The 24,558-nt window shown below is 56.2% G+C and overlaps 1 protein-coding gene across 3 annotated transcripts; it reads right to left on the bottom strand.

Moving 5' to 3' along the window:
* Positions 1–243: 243 nt before the first annotated feature.
* Positions 244–24,035, bottom strand: UCKL1 (uridine-cytidine kinase 1 like 1). Of its 3 annotated transcripts, none has more exons than XM_064465430.1 (15): positions 23,942–24,035; positions 15,961–16,154; positions 15,213–15,319; positions 14,828–14,998; positions 14,505–14,576; positions 13,105–13,294; positions 10,800–10,861; positions 9,407–9,423; positions 3,556–3,654; positions 3,089–3,182; positions 2,706–2,768; positions 2,206–2,328; positions 1,737–1,844; positions 1,200–1,356; positions 244–612 (listed from the first exon to the last, which is right to left on the bottom strand). In XM_064465430.1, the coding sequence occupies exons 1-15, from the start codon at positions 23,989–23,991 to the stop codon at positions 536–538; spliced, it is 1,584 nt and encodes a 527-aa protein (XP_064321500.1). In that variant the 5' UTR covers positions 23,992–24,035; the 3' UTR covers positions 244–535. The 3 variants fall into 3 exon arrangements, with proteins under 3 accessions (XP_064321500.1, XP_064321499.1, XP_064321502.1); XM_064465429.1 differs by lacking the exon at positions 9,407–9,423 and adding an exon at positions 5,840–5,859; XM_064465432.1 differs by lacking the exon at positions 9,407–9,423 and adding an exon at positions 5,840–5,859 and having other exon boundaries at positions 15,961–16,151; positions 23,942–24,021.
* Positions 24,036–24,558: the final 523 nt, after the last annotated feature.

Below are 24,558 nucleotides of genomic sequence, written 5' to 3'. Positions count from 1 at the left end.
GGGTCTCCCTGGGGTGTAAGAGCCTCAGCGTTCACCAAAGAGAAACAACCACCACCTGCCTGTAACCAGCACAAAGACAGAGCCATAATAACTGCTCCACGGCTGCAGGGTCAGCCTGCTCCCCAGCAACAGGGTCTCTACTTTGCCACTCACGGCATCTCCCCTCCCAGGGCAGCAGTGATGAAGGGCTACAAATCCTTCTGGGCACCCCCAGGGCGTGACAAAGAATGGCCCCATTCAAGAAACCAGACAAAAAAATTTATTATTTTTCTTTATAAAATATCTCCAATAAGTTATATAGGCAAATATTTAAATTAAAATAAATAAACTCCGCTCTATGCTGGGACACGCAACTGTCCACAAAGTCAAACTAGGATTTGCGTTTCTTTGAAAAAATATGACCTAGATCTCCAATGTAACATCTGAAAAAAATATCTATGCTTGGTGAGAAGGAAGGAGAAATCTCTGCAGCGGACAGAAGGGGTTAAGGTGCAGTGCTGAAGCTGCCTGTAGCCAGTGGCATCTCCACATCCAGCTAAGTGCTAAGAGCATCTTCATCATCGCTCCAGTCGGGAGGAGCATCCGTCCCGAAGTACCGATCGCCAAAGTTCCCTGTGGGGAGAAAGAAAGAGATGCAGTCATGGTGCAGCTCTGCAGGGAGCCCTGGGACCCGTCCTCCAGCCTGCCCTCGTCCCAGCAGGCAAGGTAACAAAAGCAAGTTTATCCAACAGCTTGAAAAGCTCCAAAACTCATGTAGCAGCAAAACTGGAGCAGCCTGGAGGCTGTTTTATCACCCCGTCACCGGGGTGTTTCCTGGCACAGCAGAGGTGAGAACAGAAGAAGAGAGTGAGCTTGTTTTGGATTAGCTTCTTTAAGGTGACAGCTTAGGGAATGAGGTGGACACAGGTCTGCTCCAGCTGTCCCAGCCCAGCTTCTCCACCTGGGGCTGGAGGAGGCTCATAGCACGTGGAATGGCTCCCACTGCCAACAAGGCTACGGCTGCCTGACAGAGCTCAGAGCATGCATGTCGATCCCACCACCCACGTGGCAGCAGGTCCCAGGGGAGGTAGTGGGTCCCCAAGTAAAATAAGGCCAGACCTAAGGCTGCTGATGACAACCAGGGCTTCACCACCTCTGGTGAGTGGGCCAGAAGCACCGAAAATCCCCCTGCAGCAGGTCATTCCTACCCAGATACTCACCAATGCCAGGGATTATCCGGAAAAGGTCATTCACCTTCTTGTCCACAGCTGTGGTGATGATCTTCACCCGGGGGAAAGCATAGGCAACTGAGTGGACACCCATCTCCGCCATAAGCAGGGAAAGGAGGAAGATTTTGTCTTCTGGGACATCATGATCCTACAGGAAAGGCAGAGGCAGCTTGGGGTGAGGTTACCTAAGGCATCTTATGGCCCATGCCTCCAGTGAGTGGCACTTAGAGCACTCAAGGGCCTTCCAGGAGCCACTTTCCCTCCTCCCCTCTCCGTGGTCAGTTGGGGTTACTGGGCACAGGACCAAGAAACCAATTAAATCCAGGCTATTACTACACAAGGAAGGGGTGACTGTCAACACCTGCTTACAGAGTCGCCCCAGCTTGCGCTGTCTCCCATGTCACCCTCCCTTCACAAGGAAGAGATAGTTTCAGTGCAAGGCCCCTCAGCACGGCTGCAGCTGGTGTTCTGCATGTTATTTGGGGGTGAACCACCCGCCCTCTGCAGTGTGCCCAACATCCTCCGTACCAGCAGCACCCGCACTGCCATCATGGCTGCTGCACCCGTGGAGACCGTGCAGTCCATCAGGATGACGTGGTCTTCACTGATGTCCTTCGGCAGCCGCAGATAGTGGAGCTGGGCAGAGGGAAGAGAGATCAGCTTAGAGGCTGCAGGCTCAAGGTGAACGGAGCAACCTGAGTCCTTCTTTTAAAGGGCTGAAGGATCTTTCATGCATTTCCATTTCTGGGACCCCAGCTGTCAGCTTGGAGCCAGGCACTGGTGCAAACACTTGGACACAAAACCAACCCCTGCTCGCACAAGCATGCTGGCAAAGCCCACTTCAGAAGCTTTCAAAGCACTCACTTTCTGAGCACTCACCCCCTGCCAAGATCAAGTCTTGGATCGCTGAAGTGCTCTTGGGAAATACCCAAGTCACCCCCTGCATGCAGCCTAACGCCAGGAGATGCCCTTGGCAGTGCAGAGCCCCCGGTTTTACCTCCGGCTCGCCCGTGTTGCAGTTGGTCTGGATGAGAATGGTCCCAATGCGGACGTCCTTGCACACTGCTCGCAGCGCTGGTTCCATGGTCTCGCCCGCACGCAGGATGGACACGCCGGTGATCTGCAGCACACAGCCAGAGTGAACAGGAAGGCACGGTGTACAAGGTGCACACCACCCCCATAGGGCATTGCGCCCCGACAGTGGGGGACTCTAACAGGCAACCCCAAAACACATCCCTTCCAAGAAGGCTGTGCTGCTCCCAGTTCAAGCTGCCTCCCTTAGTGGGAAGGCAGCAGTGGCACAGTGACATTGCTAATGGCACCCCTGGACAACCTGCTGCCCGTCCCGATGATACAGGGTGTCATGAGAGCAGACATGAAACCCAGGCCTGACGGAAGCCCTGAGAAGCCAGGGGTATCTTCCCCTGCATCCACAGGGCTTTCAATGTAGCCCCACGGGGCAGGTTTGAATAGCGAGTACTTTTTGCTTCTACTTACTTGCTTCCCACTGTATGTCCTCCCTTCATAATCCTGTCCCTGCGGCGTCTGGACTGTGCAACTCTGCAAAAACCATGTGAGAAGCATTACCAGGGGCTTGGACGTGGCTCTTAGAGGAGCCCTGGTACTGGGGAGCCAGCCAGCTGCGGGCTGGTCCGGACCCTTGGAAACCGAGGCTGGACAACGAGTTGTCACGCAGGGCCACGCCATTGCTCCACAGCCTAGGGGAGCCCTGCCCCTTTTTAGTCTAGAAGGAAAGGGCTGATACAGGGGAAGGTTGGAGGAGCAGCACCAGGACGGTCTCAGCTCTCTGGCAGTTATGGGTTAGGAATCGGAAACACAGCGCCTGCTGCCCATCCCCCCAGCTACACCCCTGAACCCACCTGGAAGGGGAGCAAGGAGAGCGCATGCTCAATCAGCAACCGCATCAGCCTCTTGGAGTAGAAAATGAACTCGTCCCTGCTGGTCTCCTTGTTTCTGGAGCGGAGGGAAAGGCAATGTAAGCTGTGGACCAAAATGTGCCCCAGGACATGCTGACAGAATTTAGGGGCTGCGTGGAGGGGGGAAGCCCCGGCCCCTGTCTGGCTGTCAGGGTTTTCTTTGCATGGGGTCTACTGGCTGAGCCTGGAATTGTGGTGGCAGTTCTAAGGTAAAAGGCAGAAAAATTGTTGGCAGGACCATGGAGTGCTCACAGCACAGCTCCTGTATGCAGGGTCCACCACTTTCTATCCTGTCCCACGTCCCCAAGTCATGAGGACAGGGCACAAGTGGGGTTCGGGAGTCCAAAGCAAGCCAAGCTGGCAGCCAAGCCCTATTCCGCCCCAGGAGACCGCGGTGGTGGGGGCTTTACCTGATGATGGTGTGCATGCCCCTCACCTGAGGGGTGCTCTTCAGCACACTGAGGGTCTGAGGAAGGGGGTGGCACTGGTGGGCAGAGGCCAGGGCGGCCCTGAAAACCAAACACACAGTCAGAAGGTCTCTGGGCAAGGCTGCCTGAAGGCTGGTGCACAGCACACAGCTGAAGCCTTCCTCCCAGACATCAGCTCAAACTGCAAACACACACCAAGGCCATCCAGCTGAGCCAAATGAGGGGCCAGCTCTGCCGAGTCCCCTGCAATGGCAAAGGGACCTGCTCCCATGAACAGGGAAGCATTGGGTGGTCGGTGGAGCCAGGGGGACCTCGCAGCCCTTCCTGCTGGGCAGCTGACCTGTGGTCGGCCTATCTTGGTTTCCACTGGTTGGGAAGAAGGTGGAAAATAAAATCAAAGCCTTCTACTGCCCAGGAATCTTATCTGGTGGTGGATCCTGAACTCACGGGTGAGGAGCAGCTGTTGTGGTTGTGCCAGACGCCACCAGGAACGGGACAGGCAGCCAGGCCCATGGTGCTGGCACATGGATCGATGTAGAGCCAGGTTGCAATGAGACTATGTCAGAGAGCGCCTGGCCCATTCAAGGATAGTCAGATCAACACCAAATTGGAAACAGCTTCAAGACTTTACGGCTGGACAGGACTGGCTTTGTGTGACTCATCTCCACACAACTAATAGGGTTGGGAGCTATTCTTGGATCAAGGGAACACCATTCATGGGGAAGCGCACAATGGGGCCCCATTAGTCACCTCGCTCTTTGAGAGCGGCAGTAATGAGATGAAGGTCGCATCTATTTGGCTTCCACAAGGCTGGGCAGGATGGACAAGCGACTTTGTCTGGGAGGAAGGCTGGGGTCCAAAAGCCACACTTTACATCACACGTGCCAGCGGCTGCATCCCCGTTGGAGAGATGTTGGGGAGGAGGAGAAGAGAGCAAACGAAAGCACCAGGTGATTTAGGCTTCAAATCAAGCAGAAACCTGGATTAATTGCACACACACACACAGAGGCACATAAGCAGAGAAGAAGACAGAGAAGATGACTGGGTAGGAATGGAGGAGGGCAACACTAGACGACTTGAGGCCTCCATCCACATAGCCATCTCCTGGTCTTGGCTGACCAACACCAAACGAGACATTCCCAAGGCCTGTGGGTACTTAAGGGCTCCTTCTTGCTTTTGCCAGCTCTGGTCCTGCAGAGCTGCAAAGAGCCCCTACGCAGGGAACGCTCCCAAGAGCGCAGACAGCTCACAGCTGTGTGGAGCGTGTGGGACGGGTTGTGCTCCCGTCACAGGCTTGCCCGCTGCCGGCAGAGCCCGGCTGGGTTGGGGCCAAGCCCAGCATGCTCCCGCTGCCCACAGACCCCACCACCTGTTTGGTACAAGCAGCCCTCAAGGCCCCGGACCTGCCATCACTGAAGCGACCTCACTCTGTTATTCACTGCAAGTTGGGTTAGCGGGAGATGGTCCCATGCCAGGGCTGTGCTGCTGGCAGCATCCAGCAGCTCTGCCCCTGCAGCCCCCCTTCCTTCCTCCTGCCAGACCTGGCCCAGGGACAGATTCTGGGGCACAGTTGCCATCCAGCCCTGCCTAAACCCCTCCTGGTCCCAGGGATGCAGACCCACACAGCAGGTAAGGGCCTGAGCCCAGCCTTTGGCAGACACTGGTGCCTGCACAGGGGCTGCCTGCTTGCCTGCTTCTAGGGGGGCAGATAGCCCCCCAGCCCCCCTCTCCTGCCGTGGTCTCTGTGGTGCTGCAGGTGAGATGTGGTGTGACCCGGCTCCCACTCCCTGCCCCAGAGGCCAGGGAGCACTCCTATCCCCAAGAGGAGCCCCGCGTGCCTGGGAACACCTCCCCTGCACCCCGAGCTGTCAACAGCCCCTAGGGAAATGCTGTCAGCATTTCATCACTGAGCTTTCCACACCTTCCTGTGACACCCATGCAGGGGCTGGTGCTCAGTGGAGTGTTGGGGAGGTCTAGATGCAACCCTGCTTGGGCCCCTGTCCCCAAGAGCCCAGGGAAGATGCTCAGTGCTGTCGGGTCCCCACAGCACTTTCCAGGGGTCAGCAGCCAGTCCCATTTTTGGGGTGAGGATAGAGATGGTCTCTCAAGCCCCCCCACCTGTTTGCCCTGCACAGCCCCAGCAAAGCAGGACCCTGTGAGCTGTCTGCCCGGGTTAGTAACGCGGCTCACACTGCACAGCCCTCACCCCCAGTCCCCGGCATTAGTGTCACAACCAAAACACTGCCATTAGCGTTTGTCTCCTCACATATCCCAACGTAGCTTCCTCTGGTCACCAGGTGGGAGGGATGTTCAGGGGAGACAAGACAGGAAACACAAGAGTTTAAGGGGAGAGGGACAAACATGACATGAAACAAAGGAAGAAGCACTGTCATTAGTCAAAGGGGGGGGGGAGAAAGCCCTAATTGATCTATGACTCTTGGACCTGCCTGGTGCCTGGGCCACTGCCGTACAGACCCCAGCACTCCTCCCTTGGTGACCAAATCATGCCGTGGCTGCTCTCCACGGCACCAGCACCCCTCCCAGCTCCACGGGGGGAAGGTCTGTCCGCTCTCACCACCTCGGAGTCAGAGCAGGGACACTGTCACACCTCTGTCCCATGTGGTACCACACTGCAACACCAGCTGCAGCTCTCGGAGCCTGGAGGGAAATGCCCAGCCCTCGCCTGGGGCTCGGCTGCAATCCCAGATCAAGTGCAGGTGCTCAAGGCCAAGCTTGCAAAACCTTCACCCAACCTGCCCCGTACCCATGCAAACTGCTTGTGGGCTCACAGGGGTGCCCATCTCCTGGCACACTGGAGAGGCAGTCTGCTGAAGCCCTGGAGAGCCTGGAAAGCCAAGAGCACTGGGAATGTGGAGAGAAACCAGCTCTGAACTGAACATCACCACCTGCCGGGAAGACCTTCCTTCCCCCAAGTTCACCTGGACCTGCCCTGGCATTGCCACTCCTTGGAGGTCAGCTGCAGGCTGAGGCAGAGAGAAGAGCTCAGCCTCTCCGGCAGCCGCCCTGCTTCAGCCGTGTTGCCTGTGGGGAAACCCCTTGCCCAGCCCTAGCCCTGCTGGGAGGGACGGGATGGAGGGAGCGGGTCTGTGCCACCAGACCCGCAGGCAGCCTGCTGTCGAGAGCAGTGCTTCCTGTCCCTCCCCCTACCAGGCAGGACTGCGATGGAAAATGCAGATGGGCAACCATGAGCACGTCAAGAAAAGGTCTCACTTTGGAAACTTATTTTTTCCCCTCTAGAATAAAAGCTTTAAAGGAAAAAAAAGAAAAAAAAAAGAAGAAGAAAGAAAGAGAGAGAGAGAAAGGGGTGACCATCTCTCAGGAAGGCTTCAGGGAACATCCTCAGCTCTTTGTTGAGCATGCTATCAAGCAGGAAGCAGACAAGAGACATCCAGCTACAAAGGAGCTAATGCAGTCAAGGCATTTCAAACACGTACAGCGGCTGGCTTTCACAGCTGACATTTCAAACAAGGGCTATTAAACTGCGCCACAGGTTGATATTTAAAGACACAATTGGCAAAGGGCATGCCAAGCTGATCGAGACCTTGGGGGTGGGGAATATTGATTGGTGAGGGGAATTCAGCTGAAAAGAGCACTGGCTCCGAGAGCTGGGCCGGTTGCTGAAATAGAAGGGACAGAGAACAGGCTTGGCTGAGAGCACTGCGCCTCGGCGGGCATGGGCTCGCCAGTCTGGCTCCTGCTGCTGGGCTCGAGGAGGAATACTCACCTGGGAATGCCTGTTTGTAATTACACCCCCAGCACATGCACAGTTAAACATGTGGGAAGCTGGACAAGAAATATCCCAACTGCAAGGATGCTAAGGTCTGACCTGCACTCTGAGGGAATACAGAAGGCGGCGACGATGCTCCTCAGTAGCCAGCAGTTACAGGAGGGGAAAAAAAAAGGCCTGCAGGTCCAGGGAATGGCACCACTTTCTTTACGCTCCTCAGAATTCACCCATTTGATCAGCTGAGAGTTGGGGAGAGGCACTCCCTGCCCGTCCCAGCCACCCTCTGGGGCAGGAGAGGCAGCCCAGGGCCAGCCTGGAGCACAAGGACCAGTGAAGTACCTCGGACTGGGGCCAGATCTAAGCATCCAGGTTTTATTCTATCAGCTACAAAGACCTCGCTGTGTCCCCACGGCCGCCAAAAGGCGGTGACATCAGAAAAACAACCGTGACATTTAGATGAAGCCATTCAAGACAGGAGGATGGGGAATTGTTTAAGATGAAAAGCCCCCTGTTTGCCGAGCACATCTCGCCTGACACGTGTCTCTCCATCCACCTCGCTCCTCTTGCGAGCGCAGTGCTGCAGAGGAGCTGATGGGAAACCGCAGCGGCAGTAAAAGCACTGGGACTCCAGGAGTGTAAACAGATTTTTTGCAGGAAAATTTTTCTAGGCTTTCTGGCAAAGGCATAAATGGAAACCATGAGCCTTAAACAGAATATAAAAATATCTGTGGCTGTGGTTAACACAGAGTTGTTTTTGGAGGCTGGAGTTACCTTTCCAAACTTGTTATCATTATACTTTCTTGACATGTTATTAAAAATTTTATTTTTAAGGTGCACAAAGAGTTTACCTGTACTGAGTGCCACTTTAATCAAAGAGGACAATCCCTGGAGAAAAAAGAAATTTTATATCTGTATACATACACACATACGTACAGGCATATATGCATGTATACACACACACACACCCGCCCCTACTCTCTAATGTTATTCCTGCCATTTTTTTAAAGCAACAGGCTTCCCTCCATGCTAAAAAGCATCTTCCCACCTGGACCTCCAGATATACAGAGCAGCTTACACTGTCTGTATGGATGTCAGGCCCCATGGTGTTAAACAAGCAAACAGAAATAAAATAAAACATCCTGTTGCCTAGTCTAGGAAATGAATGGCTTAAGCAGAACTAAGGAAAGCAGAATCTATTTCTGTTCAGCTTAGGTATTTTAAAAGCTTTTTGCATGCTGAATGTAAATTTTAGAGATACTTGAGTTAAGCATCTCCATAAAATGATGGAGATCTAAATGGAAATCCATCTGCAGTAATGCATACCCTCTGCTTCCTACAAAAATACCTGGAAACTCAGCTGGCTGCTTCATGGAAGCAAGAGAGCTAAAGTCCCATCTGGATCCACATGCTGAAGAGGTTAAGTAAATCAATGTATACTTCACAGCATCCACCAGCAGATACTGGGAAATTACAAATCCTGATGGGTTAGGGGATAAGTATTTTCTCAGTCCCCAAGTAGTTGCTGTGTAGTCTTTAGACACTGCAGGAAAGCGGGTACCTCTCGCCACGCTGAAGCTGCTGCGCACCTCCTGGGTGCCGTCGGGCTTGCAGCTGAGCGCCTCTGTGATGGCGAGGGATCCAGGACTCCCACCACCCTTCAGCTGCTTTGTTTAATTTAATAATTGATGTTTAATAATGTTTAATCATCAGGGATGGAAGTGGCTCTGAACAACCATTTGTCTTAGAGGATGAAGGGAAATAAAAGAGAATCCCAAGGACGCAAAGCCTCCCGTCTTGCCGAGGTCGGGGGTCCCCAGCTAACAAACCTCGGCCCTGCCCCTGCCTCAGGATGTCTGCCCTCAAGCTGGTGGTACCTTCTCAGGACAAATACATCCCTGGGGAACAGCCCTGTCCCTGCTGGTCCCAAAGCCAAGGACAAGGCCGCCTTTCATCAGCTCTGAGCGTGATGAGGCCGTGCGTTACGCGAGCTGTCGGTCTCGACTACAGGTCAGGGTTAGGCCAAGCAGTGCCTGGCATTGGAAATGCCTCGGGCTGCACAGACAGGACAGAGTTAGGGGCTCTTACCTGACACTGAGTTCACGCTGTGGCAGCAACACAAAGACACAATGCAACCGGTATTAAGCATTGTCAACACCAGGATCGTTTCAAGATAAAAGAAAAGGAAAAATAGGAATATTTTCCTGCATTCACATGTAGCCTTTTCCCCTTCTTCCCCGTCCCAGGTAAATGAAAGCCGCCCCCAAGCCAACCCCTTGCCTGGCTCGCAGCAGTGCTCTGGGGAGGAGCTGCCGTGTTTGCCCCCTGGCCAGATCCCAGGAGATGGGAGAAACAGCCACTTCCCCATCATGGCCCGTGCCCCATGGCTGTGTGCCCTCCTCAGCCCAGTGCTAGCGACGATGCCAGAGCTCTGATCCTCGCTCCTGTGACCTAGGGTTTAGACACCAACAACCAACTTCCCGATGTGCCAGAACTTAGTGCTGTAGATCCAGGCAGTCAGAAAGCCCCGGCTGCTGCCTGCAGCCCTGCGGAGAGCGGGGTGCACTGAGAGGGGGGACTTGCATCAGAGCGGTCCCGCCTGAGCAGGCGCAGGAGGCACGATGCTGTCGCATGCCCGCTCACATCCAGGGGCCGAGCGGCTCCTGCCGTCTGGGAGCTCAGGAAGGCCTACAGGAATCGAGCCCTTTACTTTTAAGTGCATCCGTCTCCAGGTCACGCTCCTTCCGCCTCCCAGAAAATCACTCTGAGCATCTCCAGAACTGAAACACCAAAGCCACAAACTTGGGGCGGGAGGAGGCTGTGCTGCTCAGGGAACAGCGACACACAACTGCGTTGCTTGATCGAAGGGCTCCAGGCTCAAACCAGTGGTCAGGCCTGGCCCAGGACACACAGAAGACGACTTGTTAAACCCAGTAATGGGGAAGGATACGGGAGCATTTGCCTGGTTCTGGGCTCAGGCTGGGCATCAAACATGACAAGACTTTGGGTTTAGAAACCCCTGGGCTGCCCCTAACATAGAAGTGGAAAAGTGGGCTCTTGACTGCAAAGACTGCAGCCGTGTCTCAAGGGGACGAAGAGAAGCCAGAGCCAGTGAGCTGAAGTATTGCAGGGTTTGGGGCAACGCTGGCCCTGGGAGGGCTGCAGGCAGTGAGGGCACATCACTCGGATCACTGGAGGATGGTTGGTTTGTCCCCAGATGACTTGCTCTCCCAGGGAGGGAAGGAAGCTGCTGCTGGACCACAGCCTGCAGAGGAGCCTTGCACTAACCAGAGCGCAGGGGCGAGGCAGTCAGGGCTGGGAGGAGTTCATGGGGACAGCCCCACGGCTTACACGCCTGGAGCATGGAGGGAAGCCAGGCCATTCCTACCTTGGCACCCAGAGCACTGTTTCTGGCAATGCCACTGCTGCACAGGCAAGGTCAACCCCACCTTTAACACCCGGGGGTCCAGGTAGCTCTTACCTCTTCCAGCTGGCTGTGGACATGCTGAACAATCAGGTCGATAGCCACTGTGTTTCCACTCCCTGGAGTGAACCAAAAGCAAAAGAGAACCAGCCTGGTCAGGACCACAGTGCTAGCAGTGCCTCAAACACATTTCTTCCCCGCTATGTTAAAAAATACACCGTACCCCAAACACCCCTTCCCTAGCAAAGCGTCATCCAGCAGGAGACATTCTTACTATTATTAAATTCTTATTTAGTAATCTATCATTGAATATCTAGAAGTCACTTCTAGCTTTTAAATCATGAGGCTGCAGGAGCTGGTAGGGCAGGAAACTGTTTTAGGGAAAAGTGCAGGCTTTCCCCTCGGAATCTGCTTTCAGCCTGTGTTTGGAGACACTCAAGTGGAGGGACCTTTGTTTTGGCATGTGTCCTGGTTTTGGCTGGGATAGTTAATTTTCTTAACTCTATCCCAGGAGTGAACGAGCAGCTGTGTGGTGCTTAGTTGCCGGCTGGGGCTAAACCACGACAGTCCTTTTTGGCGCTCAACGTGGGACAGAAAGGGTTTGAGATAACGACAGATTTGATCGGAATGCGCTGGATTGAGTTTATAGCTGTTATTGCTGTTTGGTTATTAATTATCTGGCTTCTGTGCTTGCCATGGGGCTTGCTTGCCTCACTGTATATTAGATTCTAGTGCTTGTTAGTGGCTGCTTTTTGCTTTCACTGCTTGCTGTACTGCTGATCATGCCTGGGAACATTTTGGTAACAGCATGGCTTTTGCTTTTCTTTTTCATTATGTTATTATTATTACTGTTACTGTTTGGCTTTACCTATTAAACCAAGGACAAGTCCTGCCTGACCAACCCAGTGGCCTTCTATGATGGAGTGACTACATCAGTGGACAAGGGAAGAGCTATGGATGTCATCTATCTGGACTTCTGTAAGGCCTTTGACAGAGTCCCCCACAGCATCCTTCTCTCTAAACTGGGGAGATAGTTTTGATGGGTGGACTGCTCGGCAGATAAGCAATTGGTTGGATGGTTGCACCCAGGGGGTAGTGGTCAATGGCTCGATGTCCAGGTGGAGACCGGTGACGAGAGGTGAACCTCAGGGGTCCATACTGGGACCAGTACTATTTAATATCTTCATCAGTGACATAGTGGGATAGAGTGCATCCTCAGCAAGTTTGCAGATGACACCAAGCTGAGCGGTGCAGGTGACACACCAGAAGGACAGGACATCATCCAAAGAGACCTGGACAAGCTGGAGAGGTGGGCCTGGGAGAACCTCATGAGGTTCAACAAGGCCAAGTGCAAGGTCCTGCACCTGGGTCGGGGCAACCCCCAGTATCAATACAGGCTGAAGGATGAAGGGATTGAGAAGCAGCCCTGCAGAGAAGGACTTGGGGGTGCTGGTGATGAAAAGCTGGACACGAGCCAACAATGTGTGCTCCCAGCCCAGAAGGCCAACTGCATCCTGGGCTGCACCAAAAGCAGCGTGGGCAGCAGGGTGAGCAAGGGGATTCTGCCCCTCTGCTCCGCTCTGGGGAGAACCCCCTGCAGCGCCGCGTCCAGCTCTGGAGCCCTCAGCACAGGAAGGACATGGACCTGTTGGAGCAGGTCCAGAGGAGGCCACAAAAACGATCCAAGGGCTGGAGCACCTCTGCTACGAGGACAGGCTGAGAGTTGGGGTTGTTCAGCCTGGAGGAGACAAGGCTCAGGGGAGACCTTATTGCAGCCTTCCAGTACTTCAAGGGAGACTATAGGAAAGATGGGGGCAACCTCTTTAGCAAGGCCTGTTGTGACAGGACAAGGGGTGATGGTTTTAAACTAAAGGAGGGTAGATTTAGACTGGATTTAAGGAAGACATTTTTTACAATGAGGGTGATGAAACACTGGCCCGGGTTGCCCCAAGAGGTGGTCAATGTCCCATCCCTGGAAACATTCAAGGCCAGGTTGGACGGGGCTCTGAGCAGCCTGATCTAGTTGAAGATGTCCCTGCTCACTGCAGGGGCATTGGGCTAGATGGCCCCTAAAGGTCCCTTCCAACCCAAACCATTCTATGATCTTAACCCGTGAGTTTTCTCACTTTTACCCTTCTGATTCTCTCCCCCATCCCACCGGCAGGGAGTGGGCAAGCAGCTGGGTGGTGCTTAGTTGCTGGCTGGGGCTAAACCACAACAGCATGGGACAGCCTCTCTTCTATCCTCGCCAGCCAGAGGGTGGTGGGACCGGCCAGCAGAGCTGAGGGCTGTGGGACAGGGTCTGTCAGGTCCCGCTCAGGACTGAGCCATACGGCAGCTCGGGGCAGCCCTGGGTAGGTACCTCGGGGCACGACAATGTCAGCCAGCCGCATGGTTGGCTGGATGTACTGGTCAAAGGCAGGCTTGACAAACTTGTTGTACTGCTTGATGACACCCTCAATGTCACGGCCACGCTCACTGATGTCCCTGCGCAGGCGACGCACCAAGCGGATATCCGAGTCCGTGTCCACAAATATCTTCAGATCAAGGAGCTGAAATGAGAGGGGAGGGAACAAACCCCACCAGGTTACACGTGTAACTCGCACCGACCTTCTCCACTAGCCGCAACCAAAAGGCTGAGCCCTGGGCACAGCGCAACACCGCTTTAAGAGAGCTCAGCTCAACTCTGCACTGGCCTGGTGGGAGCTCTGCCTCTGCAGCCCCTGAACTTGGCCCTGGCTAGCAGGCTGGCAGTGCAGATGCTGCAGTGAGTCCCTTGCTGCCACCTGCCCCTTACTCTCACGCCCCCTGGGACCTGTCCTGCTTCAAACCCTGTCTCCTCTTCTAATCATCCCCAACACTTTGGCTGGATGTTTTTTAAGAGTGAGGAGGAGACAAGAGAAGTTAATACTCACAACACAGACCAAGAGGCTTAACCCAGGAGCGCTGGCTCATTAATACTGGAGGGGAGCCAAGCACAGCAGGTCAGCTCCTGACACTGCCCTTAATTGCGAGAAACAAGAGCAGGGCTGCTCAGAGGAAACTCCTGGGGGATTTACCCAGCTGTCCACTGGAGGTCATCGTTGCTCCAGGAAAGTGGAACCCTAACACTCCTTTGGCAGGGAAGGAAACTTTCTAGACTGAGCTTGGCTAAGTTTGTGCATAGCTCACTCCCTCCTATAGCACTTCTCATGCATCCAAATAACTCTCAAGAAAGGCTGTAGTGCTGGATGAGTCCATGCTAGGAACACCAGGCTTTGTGCAGTAGAAGTATAGCAGACTTTCCTTCTGGCTGTGCAAGCTGAAGCATGCAGCATGAGGTACACCACCACTGCCACGGACCAGGTCACCACTCGGCTCCCAGTTCCTGGGAATGAATGGCTGAGATCAAGGTCTCTGCTGAAGTGCTTGACCTCTGCCATGGGGTCTTCCCCTGCCGCTGCAAGAGTTGGGGCCTATTTCTCCTGCACAGTGAAGTGCCACAGCAGCCAGCGTAACCTGGAAGAGAAGGTCACCTCCCTGCTGCTGAACCTCGGGACAAAGTATGCTCCCACCTTCTCCCCCCAGCTGGAAATGGGCTGGAGGGCTGGTTTGTAGGGGTGATGCTGAAGCACTGTGGGAGGACAAGGTCCCATCCAGAGGCGCACAACAACCCCAGGGCACCTGGGACTCTTTGTGCTGTAATATAAGGCTGCAGAAGAGGGGACTGCAGCACTTGCACCTGTCAGGCTTCCCCAGAACTGATTCTATACCCTTCCTCACCTTCAGGAGCTCCTTGTCTGCGAATGCCATGATGCCTTCAAAGATAATCACATTGGCGCCATATAGGGTTTTCTGTGAAGTCAAAATGGATGTGGTTAGGTACAGAACATGCATTCGAAGATGCCCCATCCCAGGGAATCTCTCTGGGTTGTTAGTGACTGTGACAGCTCACCCAAAAAATGTACCCTGACCCAGTCACAGAGCACAGGGTGACTGCAAAAGCCTGCCTGCAAAAGGCAGGGGCTGGAGGGGTCCAGTCAGCACCCCCGTCTCCTGCCTTGGCAGTCCCCCCACCTTGTCCCACGCCCCTCAGTGTCCCGTACCCATTCCTTCTTCCGGCTGTGGGTGGTGAAGTCGTAGATGGGGATCTTCACGCTCTTGCCTTGCTTCAGCTTCTTCAGGGTGGCGATGATGAGATCAAAGTCAAAGGCATCAGGGTGGTCAAAGTTGAAGTCATTGCTGGCTGCCTGTTCCTGCTGCTGCTTGGTCAACACCTGTCCACAGAGGAGAGGTTAGTGCACGTGGCTGTCCTCACCAGCAGCCCTCCCTCCCCACTGCTGTGTCCAGCAACCTCTCCCCCTGCCCCAAGAACCATCTGAAGTGGAAACGATGAGACTGTCACTAAATCCACATTGTTTCCCCACCAGGGGGTTATGCCAAGGGCCACGGCAGCCCAAGGAGCCTGGCCAGGATGATGTGCAGCCTCACCTTGTAGAAGGAGTCCATGGACAGCAGAACCACCCAAGGGACATCAAGAGCCTCAATGATCATGGTGGCCACCGTGGTCTTCCCAGAGGCGCTGCCTCCTCCCAGGCCTGCCAGGGAAAAGGAGATGAAGCAACCAGCCCCACAGTCTGCCATTCCAACCACAGGCCAGAGCCAAGGTCCTGCTCTGCTGCACTGAGTTGGATGAACCTCTAAAGAGGGAGACCAATAGGCACTACAAGAGAGATTATCCTTGAAAATGTCAAATGGCACATACTGTAACTGCCAGCAACATGCACAGCAAAAGCTGGGAAACCCTTCCTTAGATGGTTGTGTAACAAGGGGAGAGCTGGCATGAGAACCAGTCTTAGACTAAATCCCTGGGAACTCGTGACAACCCAGGCAACGAGAGTTGAGGGAAAAACAAGCAAAGATTGTGGGTGGTGTGCCCAGTGCCTGCTATAATCCACCACCCCCATCTGCAAGCTCTCTGCTTCTCCCCAATCGGACAGCTCACCCAGTCAAAGCTGGACTAACCATGGGGACTCTCACAGCTCCTTCCCAGGCTGAGCAGCTCACGGACTGGAGTCTGGAGCCAACCTCAAGTTTCCAAGGAGGTTGTGGGGCAGGAATCCTCCCAAGACCTCATGGAGACCCACCGGGCAGGCAGCACCGACGCTGCCCGTGCTAGCCTGCACCGGCTGAAGTGCAGAGGTGGGACAGAGCCTGGACATGTGCTGCCTCTGCCTACCTATCACGAAGGCCTCTTTGGACTGTGTCCCATGTTCGTTGTACCATGGTGGCCGGCCAGCTGTGTAGATGGTCCTCTTGCTGGTCCGCAGCAGGGGTGGCTCAGACTTGCACTGGCTAGTGGTCCGCTTTCGGGGTGGCTTGGTGGAGCCCACCGCAGGGTACAGCCGGTCTAAGGATTCAGCACTGCTGCTACTGGGGACGGGGAGAGGAAGGAGCTCTGTTACTGGTGGTGTTCCCTGTGTTCCCGCTGCATGGGAGCAGGGTCTCCAGGGGATCCCACACTGTACGGGTGAGGGACACAGTAGAAAAGGGGGAGATGCAACCACAGTCCTGCTGCAGTACTACCAGCACCCGAGCCTCTGCAACCCCAGGCCATGGCCAACATCAAGACATTCTCATACAGGACCACATTTTAACCTGGGAAAGGTGCAGCACAAGCATCACTTCCTACAGCCTTACTGCTTTGGGAATGTCTACATTAAATAAACACTCCAGTGAACTCTCAAAAGCACTGAGGAGTGTTATTACAGAGGGCAATAACCTGCCCTGATGTGCCAAGGGACCTTTCTGGAGGGTGGAAGCCAAACACACAGCTCAACCATCCTCATGCCCCATGCACAATCCCTTTCCTCCCCCCACTTTGAGTTCTTGCTCCCACCCAAACCTCTAGTTCTCCCACCCTTTTGGCCTGAAACCCCTGGGGACAAGCCTGCAAGCTGGTCAGAGGTGGGCAGCAGGGCTGCAGAGCCATTTGCATCTGTTTTGCTGTGTGGCTGAGCAAGCACGGAGCATGGCCGAGCCCTGGAGCTGCTAAATGCCTCTCTCTTATCTCCCCTCCTGCTGCAGCCCTGGAGAGGGAGAGGCAAAAACCATCCTCTGGAGCCCTTTTGAGCTTGGCAGTGGGAGAGCAGCGAGGTGATAAGTGGCCTCTGGCCAGGAGATAAGCTGCAGCCACACCACTCAGCCAGCACGGGGATGGGGAGGATTATTTATACCAGCTCTCACTCATCCCTGCTTGCAGTTTCACCACCTCGGGAGGGATGTCTCCTCCCTGTGAGAAGGTGCAAAGGGCTCTCTCTGCTCATGCTTGCTCCTCTCCCCAGCCATGGCTGGGCTGGAAATGAAGCCTCTGCAAGGTCAGACAGCCCTGGGCACCAAACATACCAAAACCAGCACTGTTTGGTACAGCTCAGCCACGCCGGCGGGGCTTTGCTGCCTCTCTTGTTATTTTTCGCTCTTGAAAGTGCTTAAACTGTGGGGCTTTACAGATTTTGGTTTGATTCTAAGCTGTTTTGGTATGAAGATTAATTCCCTTCCCTCCCCCAGCCTTTTAGAACAATTTTAGATAAATACCAAAATTTGAGACCAGCCATCTGCCCGTAAAGCCACCCAGCACACCCCCAGAGCATGGCACAAGGTCCCCAGCATGCCACCTGCACCTCCTGCACTGGCACATCCCTGCGGAGCGGGCAAGGAGACAGAGATTTGCCTGGCTTTGGTGAACCTCTCCCAGCAAAAGGGAGGCTGCAGCTGTGTGCACCTACAGAGTCCCCTACGAGAGCCTCAAGCCACCAATGCCCCGTTCCAGACACGAGCCCATCAGTGTGCACAGCCAGCACCAAGCACTGCCAGCCTCCGGCTCGCCCAGGACCCGTAAACACGCCAAGGATCGCTTTTAAAAAGCAATGTCAGGAGGTGAGACCTGCCGGGAAAGCCTTCTGGGGTTTATCTCTGTGCAAATATGGCTCCTTCCACCAGAGAGGCAGGAGAAGCAAACCCAGGCAGGGTACTTTGGTCTCCTCTCCCACCAGCAACGCCGCAGCAGTAATTAACCACCGTGCGCTATTCCCAGAGCGGGGCGACATCAGCCGACGATGTCGGTGCATAAACAAAGTCATTTTGGCTTGATAAAAGCAAGAGATGACAAAGACAGTTGTTTACCAGAAAATAAAACATCTCCATCCCAGCCCCTCTCCTGGGACTGCGGTTACTCGAGAGCCGTGCCGCTGGCACCGCTGCCGAGAGCTGCTCAGCCAGTTTTCCTCTGGGGATACATGCCGGTGTCCGCCCGACAGGCAAGTGTTTCAGGATGCTCTGCTCTTTGGTGTAACGCAGCGCCGAGCTCTCCTACACCAACCTCAGCCCGCAAATGCCGTGGCCGAGACCACGATCCACACGCTGCGATGCTGACCAAGGTCACAATTCCCAGAGTGACTCCGACTTGGGCAAAACTCTGGTTTTAGGAGCCGGAATGAAGCCTGCGCGAGAGGCTGACTTCTGCGAAGTCTGCTACCAGCACCTTTCATTAGTACCGACATAACCCAGCTCCTGGCGCGGATGAGGAGGTTCGGGCCCTGATGGCTCTGGCTGTGCCCAAAATTACAGGCTGCGGTCACAGCTGACACCCCGCCTTCCCAGCCCTCTGCTCCCCGAGGCGCCTGCAGCACACCAAGGGGGCTGGCACAGAGGGGACCCACCCAGCAGCTCTGCACAGGGGCATCGCTGCAGGACGCAGGGACACGCTCAGGGATGGGACGGTGCAGGGACGGCCCTTGGCAAGAAGCGGAGCCGTCCTCCCCCCGCACGCCCGGGGCCGCTCTTGGATGCGGCATTTTAATTCTGTTCCAAGAGTTGGCCTGTTTTGCCTCCTCTCATCCAAACACTCTTGGACTTTCACCTAAATTCTCTATCTATAGATTCAGAATTCTCTGTCTGTATCTATACAAGAGGTAGATATTCTACACCTTTTAAATCAATGTTTTCCATGATTTATCTCAGACAAGCACAGCCATGGGGAGAGCTGTGGGACTGTCCCAGAGTTCTGCAAAGGTCACGCATTTTCTCCTAATGTTACACTTCAAGTTTTGTAGATGTTTTCTGCAGCTGCCTTTGCCAGGAAGAGACTCTCCTCCCCTCCAAAGGAATGGCTGATCCCAGCCACCTCACAGCTATCTCACTCAGCCATTTCTTCCTATTGCTTTTTAAAACCTCCCTGGAGCAGCAGCAAAGCCTGTGCAATGCCCCTACCCGCAAGGTAAAGTGCCCGGAGGAAGGGGACTCTATTTATAGCTGAAGCTAATGCCATTGCTCTAACCAAAGGATGGTCCTCGTCCCAAACAGACCTCCCCAGCCTTCCCAAGCAGAGGGTACCCCATGGGCTTCAGTGACTCGATGCGACAAGGCAAATATGAAGGGAAATGTGACCCCTCTCCTGCAAAGACTTCCTGAAGGACTCCACCGCCACCAGCTCTGTACAGACTGTCCCCAGCTGCTGGGGACGCTTTGCCTTCCCTGTGGCTGGTGCGTCCTCGCTGGAGTTTGCCTGACTGCTCTGCCTTCCCTGTGGGGATGCCCGGTGGCAGGGTCTGCTCCCCAGAAGGGCTCTCCAGCCCCGCAGACATACTGGCACAAATGAAGGAAGTGTTTTGCTCCCACTTATCCCAACCACAGATTTACTGCCGTGAGAGGGGCATGCCTCTCCTTTCCCCACCGCTGCTCCCATCCCATCCCTGTGCACTCCATGCTAAGGCTCTCTGCATCCCGCTGCCCTCGAGTCCCCTGATCGTCCCAGTTCTGGGCTGGGCTGGGACGGGACACACAGCAGGTCCCGAAGGTCCCTGCAGTCAGCAAGGAAAAATGGCAAAGCCCCAAACCTGAACCAGCAAGCAAACAGGAGAGCTCATCCTCAGCCCTGAGCCCCATAAACAACACGCCAACCAAGCGCCCAGCCCTCCAAAACCACCCGCCGAGTCCCCCGCACCCTGCTGTACAGTCCTGTGGGAAGCTGATCTTTCCCCCAGCTGCTGCCTGCGCTTTCACAGCCCTCAGCTGGGGGACTGGGACTGCCGAGCATTCGCTCCAGCAAGTGGGGACTGAGAGCTAACAGGTGAAAAAAAAGTAAAAACCCACCCAAAACCAAAGCAAAGGAGGAACTTACCCGCCATCTGGCCCAAGGGCCCAGCAGCCCGATATGCGGACGCTGGAGAAGGCCGGGGGACTGCTCATCTCCACCCTGCCGCGGAGCAGCAGGCGATGCTGGGCAGAGCGTGCTCAACCCCTGTCCCTTCAGCTCCTGCCCCCCAGCCTCCCGGCACTACCGCGGTGAAAGGGCGGCCGTGCCAGCGGGGCTCCCCAGGCGAACCCCGGCGCAAAGCGCCATGCACGGGAGCGTCCCCCCTGGCACGGTGACGGGGTGATGTGGACCCCCCAACAGATCCGGAGACGGAGGAAGGAGAGAAGAGCACTGCCAGGGAGACTCTTGCTGGGAGCTGTGGAGCGGTCAGCACACATAAGAGGATAGCTTAACCTAGAGATTACGTTCATTACCTGATATTAATAGCACTGGCTTGATTAAAGAAAAAGCGGGGGGGTTGGGGGGGTGAAGTGACACCTCCCCTCACCGCCCCCCTGCACAGGCAATAAACACTGGCCTCCCCTGCACCTCTGCTACCTGGGACCAGGGCTCGCTCAGCTGCCTCGGACGCTGGGGCTCGCTGGGGCGGCAGGGAGGGCAGCTCTGCTGCCTGCCCGGTAAGTGCGCGGCTGCGAGCACCGGCAAGCTCCCGGCACTGGCGGGGAGGCTGCAGGGGGACAGGAGTGGACATCCCTGGGGCAGGGATGGAGGGGGTACCCAGCCAGCACCCCGCTTCCAGCTGATGGAGCTGGCTGGGGCTTGGGCTGGGGTGCTGCTGGCCATGCTGGGGTTTTTGGTGTGAGACTCATCCCCCTCCCTTAGCTCCCAGCAGCAGGAGGTCCGGCTGCGAGCCCCCTCAGTGCTCAGCTCCCTGGGGAAGAGCTGCCCCTGACATCCCCTCAGCCCCGGAGTAAACAAGTGGGTGAAACTCAACACCCCGGGGCTGCGGGTGGCTAAGAATAACATCCCGCTGGCTGCTTGGGCCCTGCAATCTGCTCTCTCAGCCTTCCCACTGCCAGCTGCCCGCCGTCCCTCCAGCCATTTCAGCTCATTTCCCTGCACCAGCCTTGCTGGGGAGGACAGGGAGCCCAGGCACCCAGTGCTGAGCAGCCTGTGCGGGAAGCTGGGCAGCAGCTGAAGGGCAGGATACCCAGCAAGGGGTGGGAGATGGACAGGCAGAAGGGGGAGACTGCAGGAGAAGGGGTCCTGGCCAGCCCTGGAGCACAGGGGTGGGGGCAGAGCAGCACCCACCATGCAGCACTTGGCTGCTGAGAAAGGGGGAGGACACACCAAAATGCCAGGCAGGCAGCAGCAGGCAGGCCCTGCCAGGGACACAGCTTGTCACGACGAGGTCCTCCAGTCACCAAACAAGCCTCCAGCCCTCCCCAGCACAGCAAGACGAGAGCTCGGCGTCAGCGCACCCACCTCCGAGGGGGTACGGGCAGGATGCTCCCCCCACATTTAGCATCAAGCAGGGCGGAACATCTGGAGATGGGGCCAGGGACGGAGAGAAGACTCCCTTCTCCTTCTCCCCGAAGCACTGGGGTTATTCCAGAGGCGGGGACACATGCTGCATCCCAGTGTCCTCAGCAAACCCCTGTGGAACATGAAGGGCACTGGGCATGGCCGCACCAGCCTGCTCCTGCTCCTGTCCAGCAACGGGACCCACAGAAAAGAGCATCACCCTGAAACACATCGCAATGACTACAACAGTGCTAGAGACCAGGGACATGCTCTGGGCCCACACAGGGGCTGCCGGAGGAGCAGGACGGGGATGGGAGGGTTTCAGAGGTGACCTGTCCCCAGCTCAAGCCATGGCTGCTGCCCCAACAACGCCAACAAAGTGAGCGATGATCAAAGGAACCTTTTCCATCCTGTGTTTTCAGCACGGACTCCCCTTTCTTTGTAAAAGCTCTTTCAGAAGTTTAAAAATAAAATTCTCTTCCGCCGCGATTTCTATTCTCATTAAAGAAGCAAAGAAGAAAAGGCACAAGGAACTTGGCGGTGAGCAGCCCTTGCCCCTGCCAAGGCGACATTGTTCCTTATCGCACGCTCCCCAGTGCCTTTTTTCCTGCCTTTGTTTAAAACATCCAAGCGATGGGAGCAACTCTCCTGGAAGCTCACCCGACATTCCAGCTGGGCTCCCAGGTAGGACGGGAATCACCCGCACCGGCTCTGAGCCCTGACAGCAACAAAGCCTTCCTCCCAGCACACGCTCCTCGGCAAGTCGCGTCCGCTTCCCAATTCCCTTCCTGGTTTCGGAGCTCTTGCACAGGCCGAAACCCCTGGGTTCTGGAATTTTCTTCTAAATGATTTTTAAGTGTGAATCCCTCCTCTGTAATGGCAGCCTCCAGGAGCTGGACTTAAAATTGGGAGAAACTGCAGACCCTGCAGCTGGGCTCTGCTTTTCCTTTCAGTGACGGAGAGCTGGTTGGCAAGTTTTCCTTGGGATTTAAGGACAGAAGCTGAATTGCAGGTGGCTTTTCCTGGTCTGGTTGCTGTGACCTGAATATCATCACTGGATCTGTGTAAAAGCTCAGGACACACCAAACCCACAGCAAGGGGTACCTGGCCCCACGGGAGTGGGTCCCTCTTCCAGCTCCCACCCCTGCCAGCAGCACCTGTGGGTCCGTGGAGGCCAAACCTGCTTCCCTCCATCTTTGAACGTGGTCTTTGTTGGTCCAGCCCTCACCTGGGCCTTCCATGTCCTATGGCATCTTTAACTTAAGCCGACAGCGGATGTACTGCAACAGCCTGGTACAAAACCCGGGGGCCACACGGGGCAGCCCTGCACCAGGAACTCCCTGTCCAGGGACCAAGACGAGACGGAGCTGGATCCCACCACCTTACGAGCAAGCCAGGCCAGAGGATGAGTTTCACACAGGGATTGCACAAGGAAAAATGTTGGGAAGCCCTGAGTGTCGGGATGGAGAGACCTGGCTGCCACCCCACTGCCAGCAGCTCCAGGGGCGTCGAGAGCGGTGCCATGCCCCTCCTGCAAACCCATCGGGCACTGCGCCCGTTTTCCTCGCATCAGGCTCTGCCGCTGCCCTGGAGTCACCCTGGAGCAGGTTGGAGCATCCCAACGCATGCACGCACTCTCTTCCAGCTCTGATAAGGACTCCTAATGACAAAAGGACGAACATTTCCCTCTTCAAACCCAATTAACTCGCTGCTATTTATACAGAGCGAGGGCCGTGGGAGCTGCATGGCCAGCCTCACCGGCGGCTTGCTCCGCGGTGGAAGGGGCTCAGTTATACAACCCAGTTACTCATCTCCCGCGTGGCTGGCGCTACTCGGGGCGGCTTCTTCCTCCTTCGCTCATCCTCAGCCTCCCCACCGCTGACTCACAGGAAGGGCAAAGGCAGCACCGTCACGGGCAGCTGCCGGCTCTGTATTTAGCTGCCGAAACCCGCGGGCTGCTTTGGCACTGCCTCAGGCGGGGCCGGGCTCGGTGGGCGCCGTGGGGACACCCGGGCGCTGGTACCCGACAGCCAGGGATGCTCCCATCCCTATAGCCGGGCCCGCCGCATCGGCAGCGCTCTGGTGGTGCTCCGGAGCCGGTTCCCAGGTAGTTGGTGTTTGGGAGCGGTCGCATTCCTCCGGGCCTGAGGATTGCGGTGAAAAAGGGAGTGGAACATAGAGAGAAAACCGGAGCGGGGCGGGGGGGAATCCCCTCTGTGCGTTTTTTCGGTACCGAACTTGCAGGTTGCCCCGCTCCGCCGGCGCCTCGTGGCTTTCGGCGCCGGTGCATGTGCCCGCTCGCCGCAAACGGGCGCTGCAGCTCCTCCGCTGCAAGGGCAGGGCAGGAAAGGAGCAAAAACAAGAAGGAAAATAAGAGAGAGGAACGCCCCTCCCCCCCCAAACAAGAAATAAGCCCAGTTTGGTAAGAACACTGGATAAATGGTTCCTGCTGCTGCGCGGCGGGACGCATCCGTGGCGCGGCTCGGGAAAAGGCGCTGGGGCTTCTTGGGGAAAAAGGAAGGAGCGACGGGCGCGGGGAGGCCCCACTCGCGGAAGCGGGGCCGGGCGGGCTGCGGGGCCGGGGCGGGCTGCGGGGCCTTACCTGTCGTGCGGCTCCGCCGGAGCCCCCTCGGCCACCGGGGCCGCGGCCATGGTGCTGCGGGAGGGGCCGCGGCGGGCGGGAAGCGGCGGGAGAGGAGAGGGGCGGGGCCGGGGCGGGGCCGGGGCGGGGCCGCCGCGCGGCTCCCCGGGACTTGTAGTGCGGGGGGGGGGGAGGGAGGGGCGTGGGCGCTGTGAGTGCGGGGGGTGCTGTAGGGCGTGGGGGGGTGCTGTGGGTCGCGGGTGGGTGCTTTGGGGTGCCGATGGGCGTTGTGGGCGTGGGTGGGTGCTGTCAGGTGCTGACGTGTGCTGTGGGGTGTAGGTGGGTGCAGTCAGCATGGGTGGGTGCTGTAGGGCACGGGGGGTTGCTGTAGGGTGCAATGGGTGTTTTGTGGGGCACAGGTGGGTGCTGTGGGCATGGGGGGTGCTGTGGAGTGCAGGTGGGTGCTCTGGGGTCTAGGTTGGTGCTGTGGCATGCAGGTGGGTGCTCTGGGTATAGGTGGGTGCTGTGGGCTCAGACTGGTGCTGTGGGCATGGGTGGGTGCTGTGAGGCTGCTGTGCAGGAGCACCCATGCCCAAGCAGCTGAGGAGCTGCCAGCAGAGCTGGGGGGCATCAGGGAT

Source organism: Phalacrocorax carbo, chromosome 14 (assembly GCF_963921805.1).
Source record: "Phalacrocorax carbo chromosome 14, bPhaCar2.1, whole genome shotgun sequence".
Lineage (NCBI taxonomy): Eukaryota > Metazoa > Chordata > Aves > Suliformes > Phalacrocoracidae > Phalacrocorax > Phalacrocorax carbo.
The sequence above is the reverse complement of the archived record's forward strand: the minus strand, read 5'-3'. Positions and strand labels throughout refer to the sequence as shown.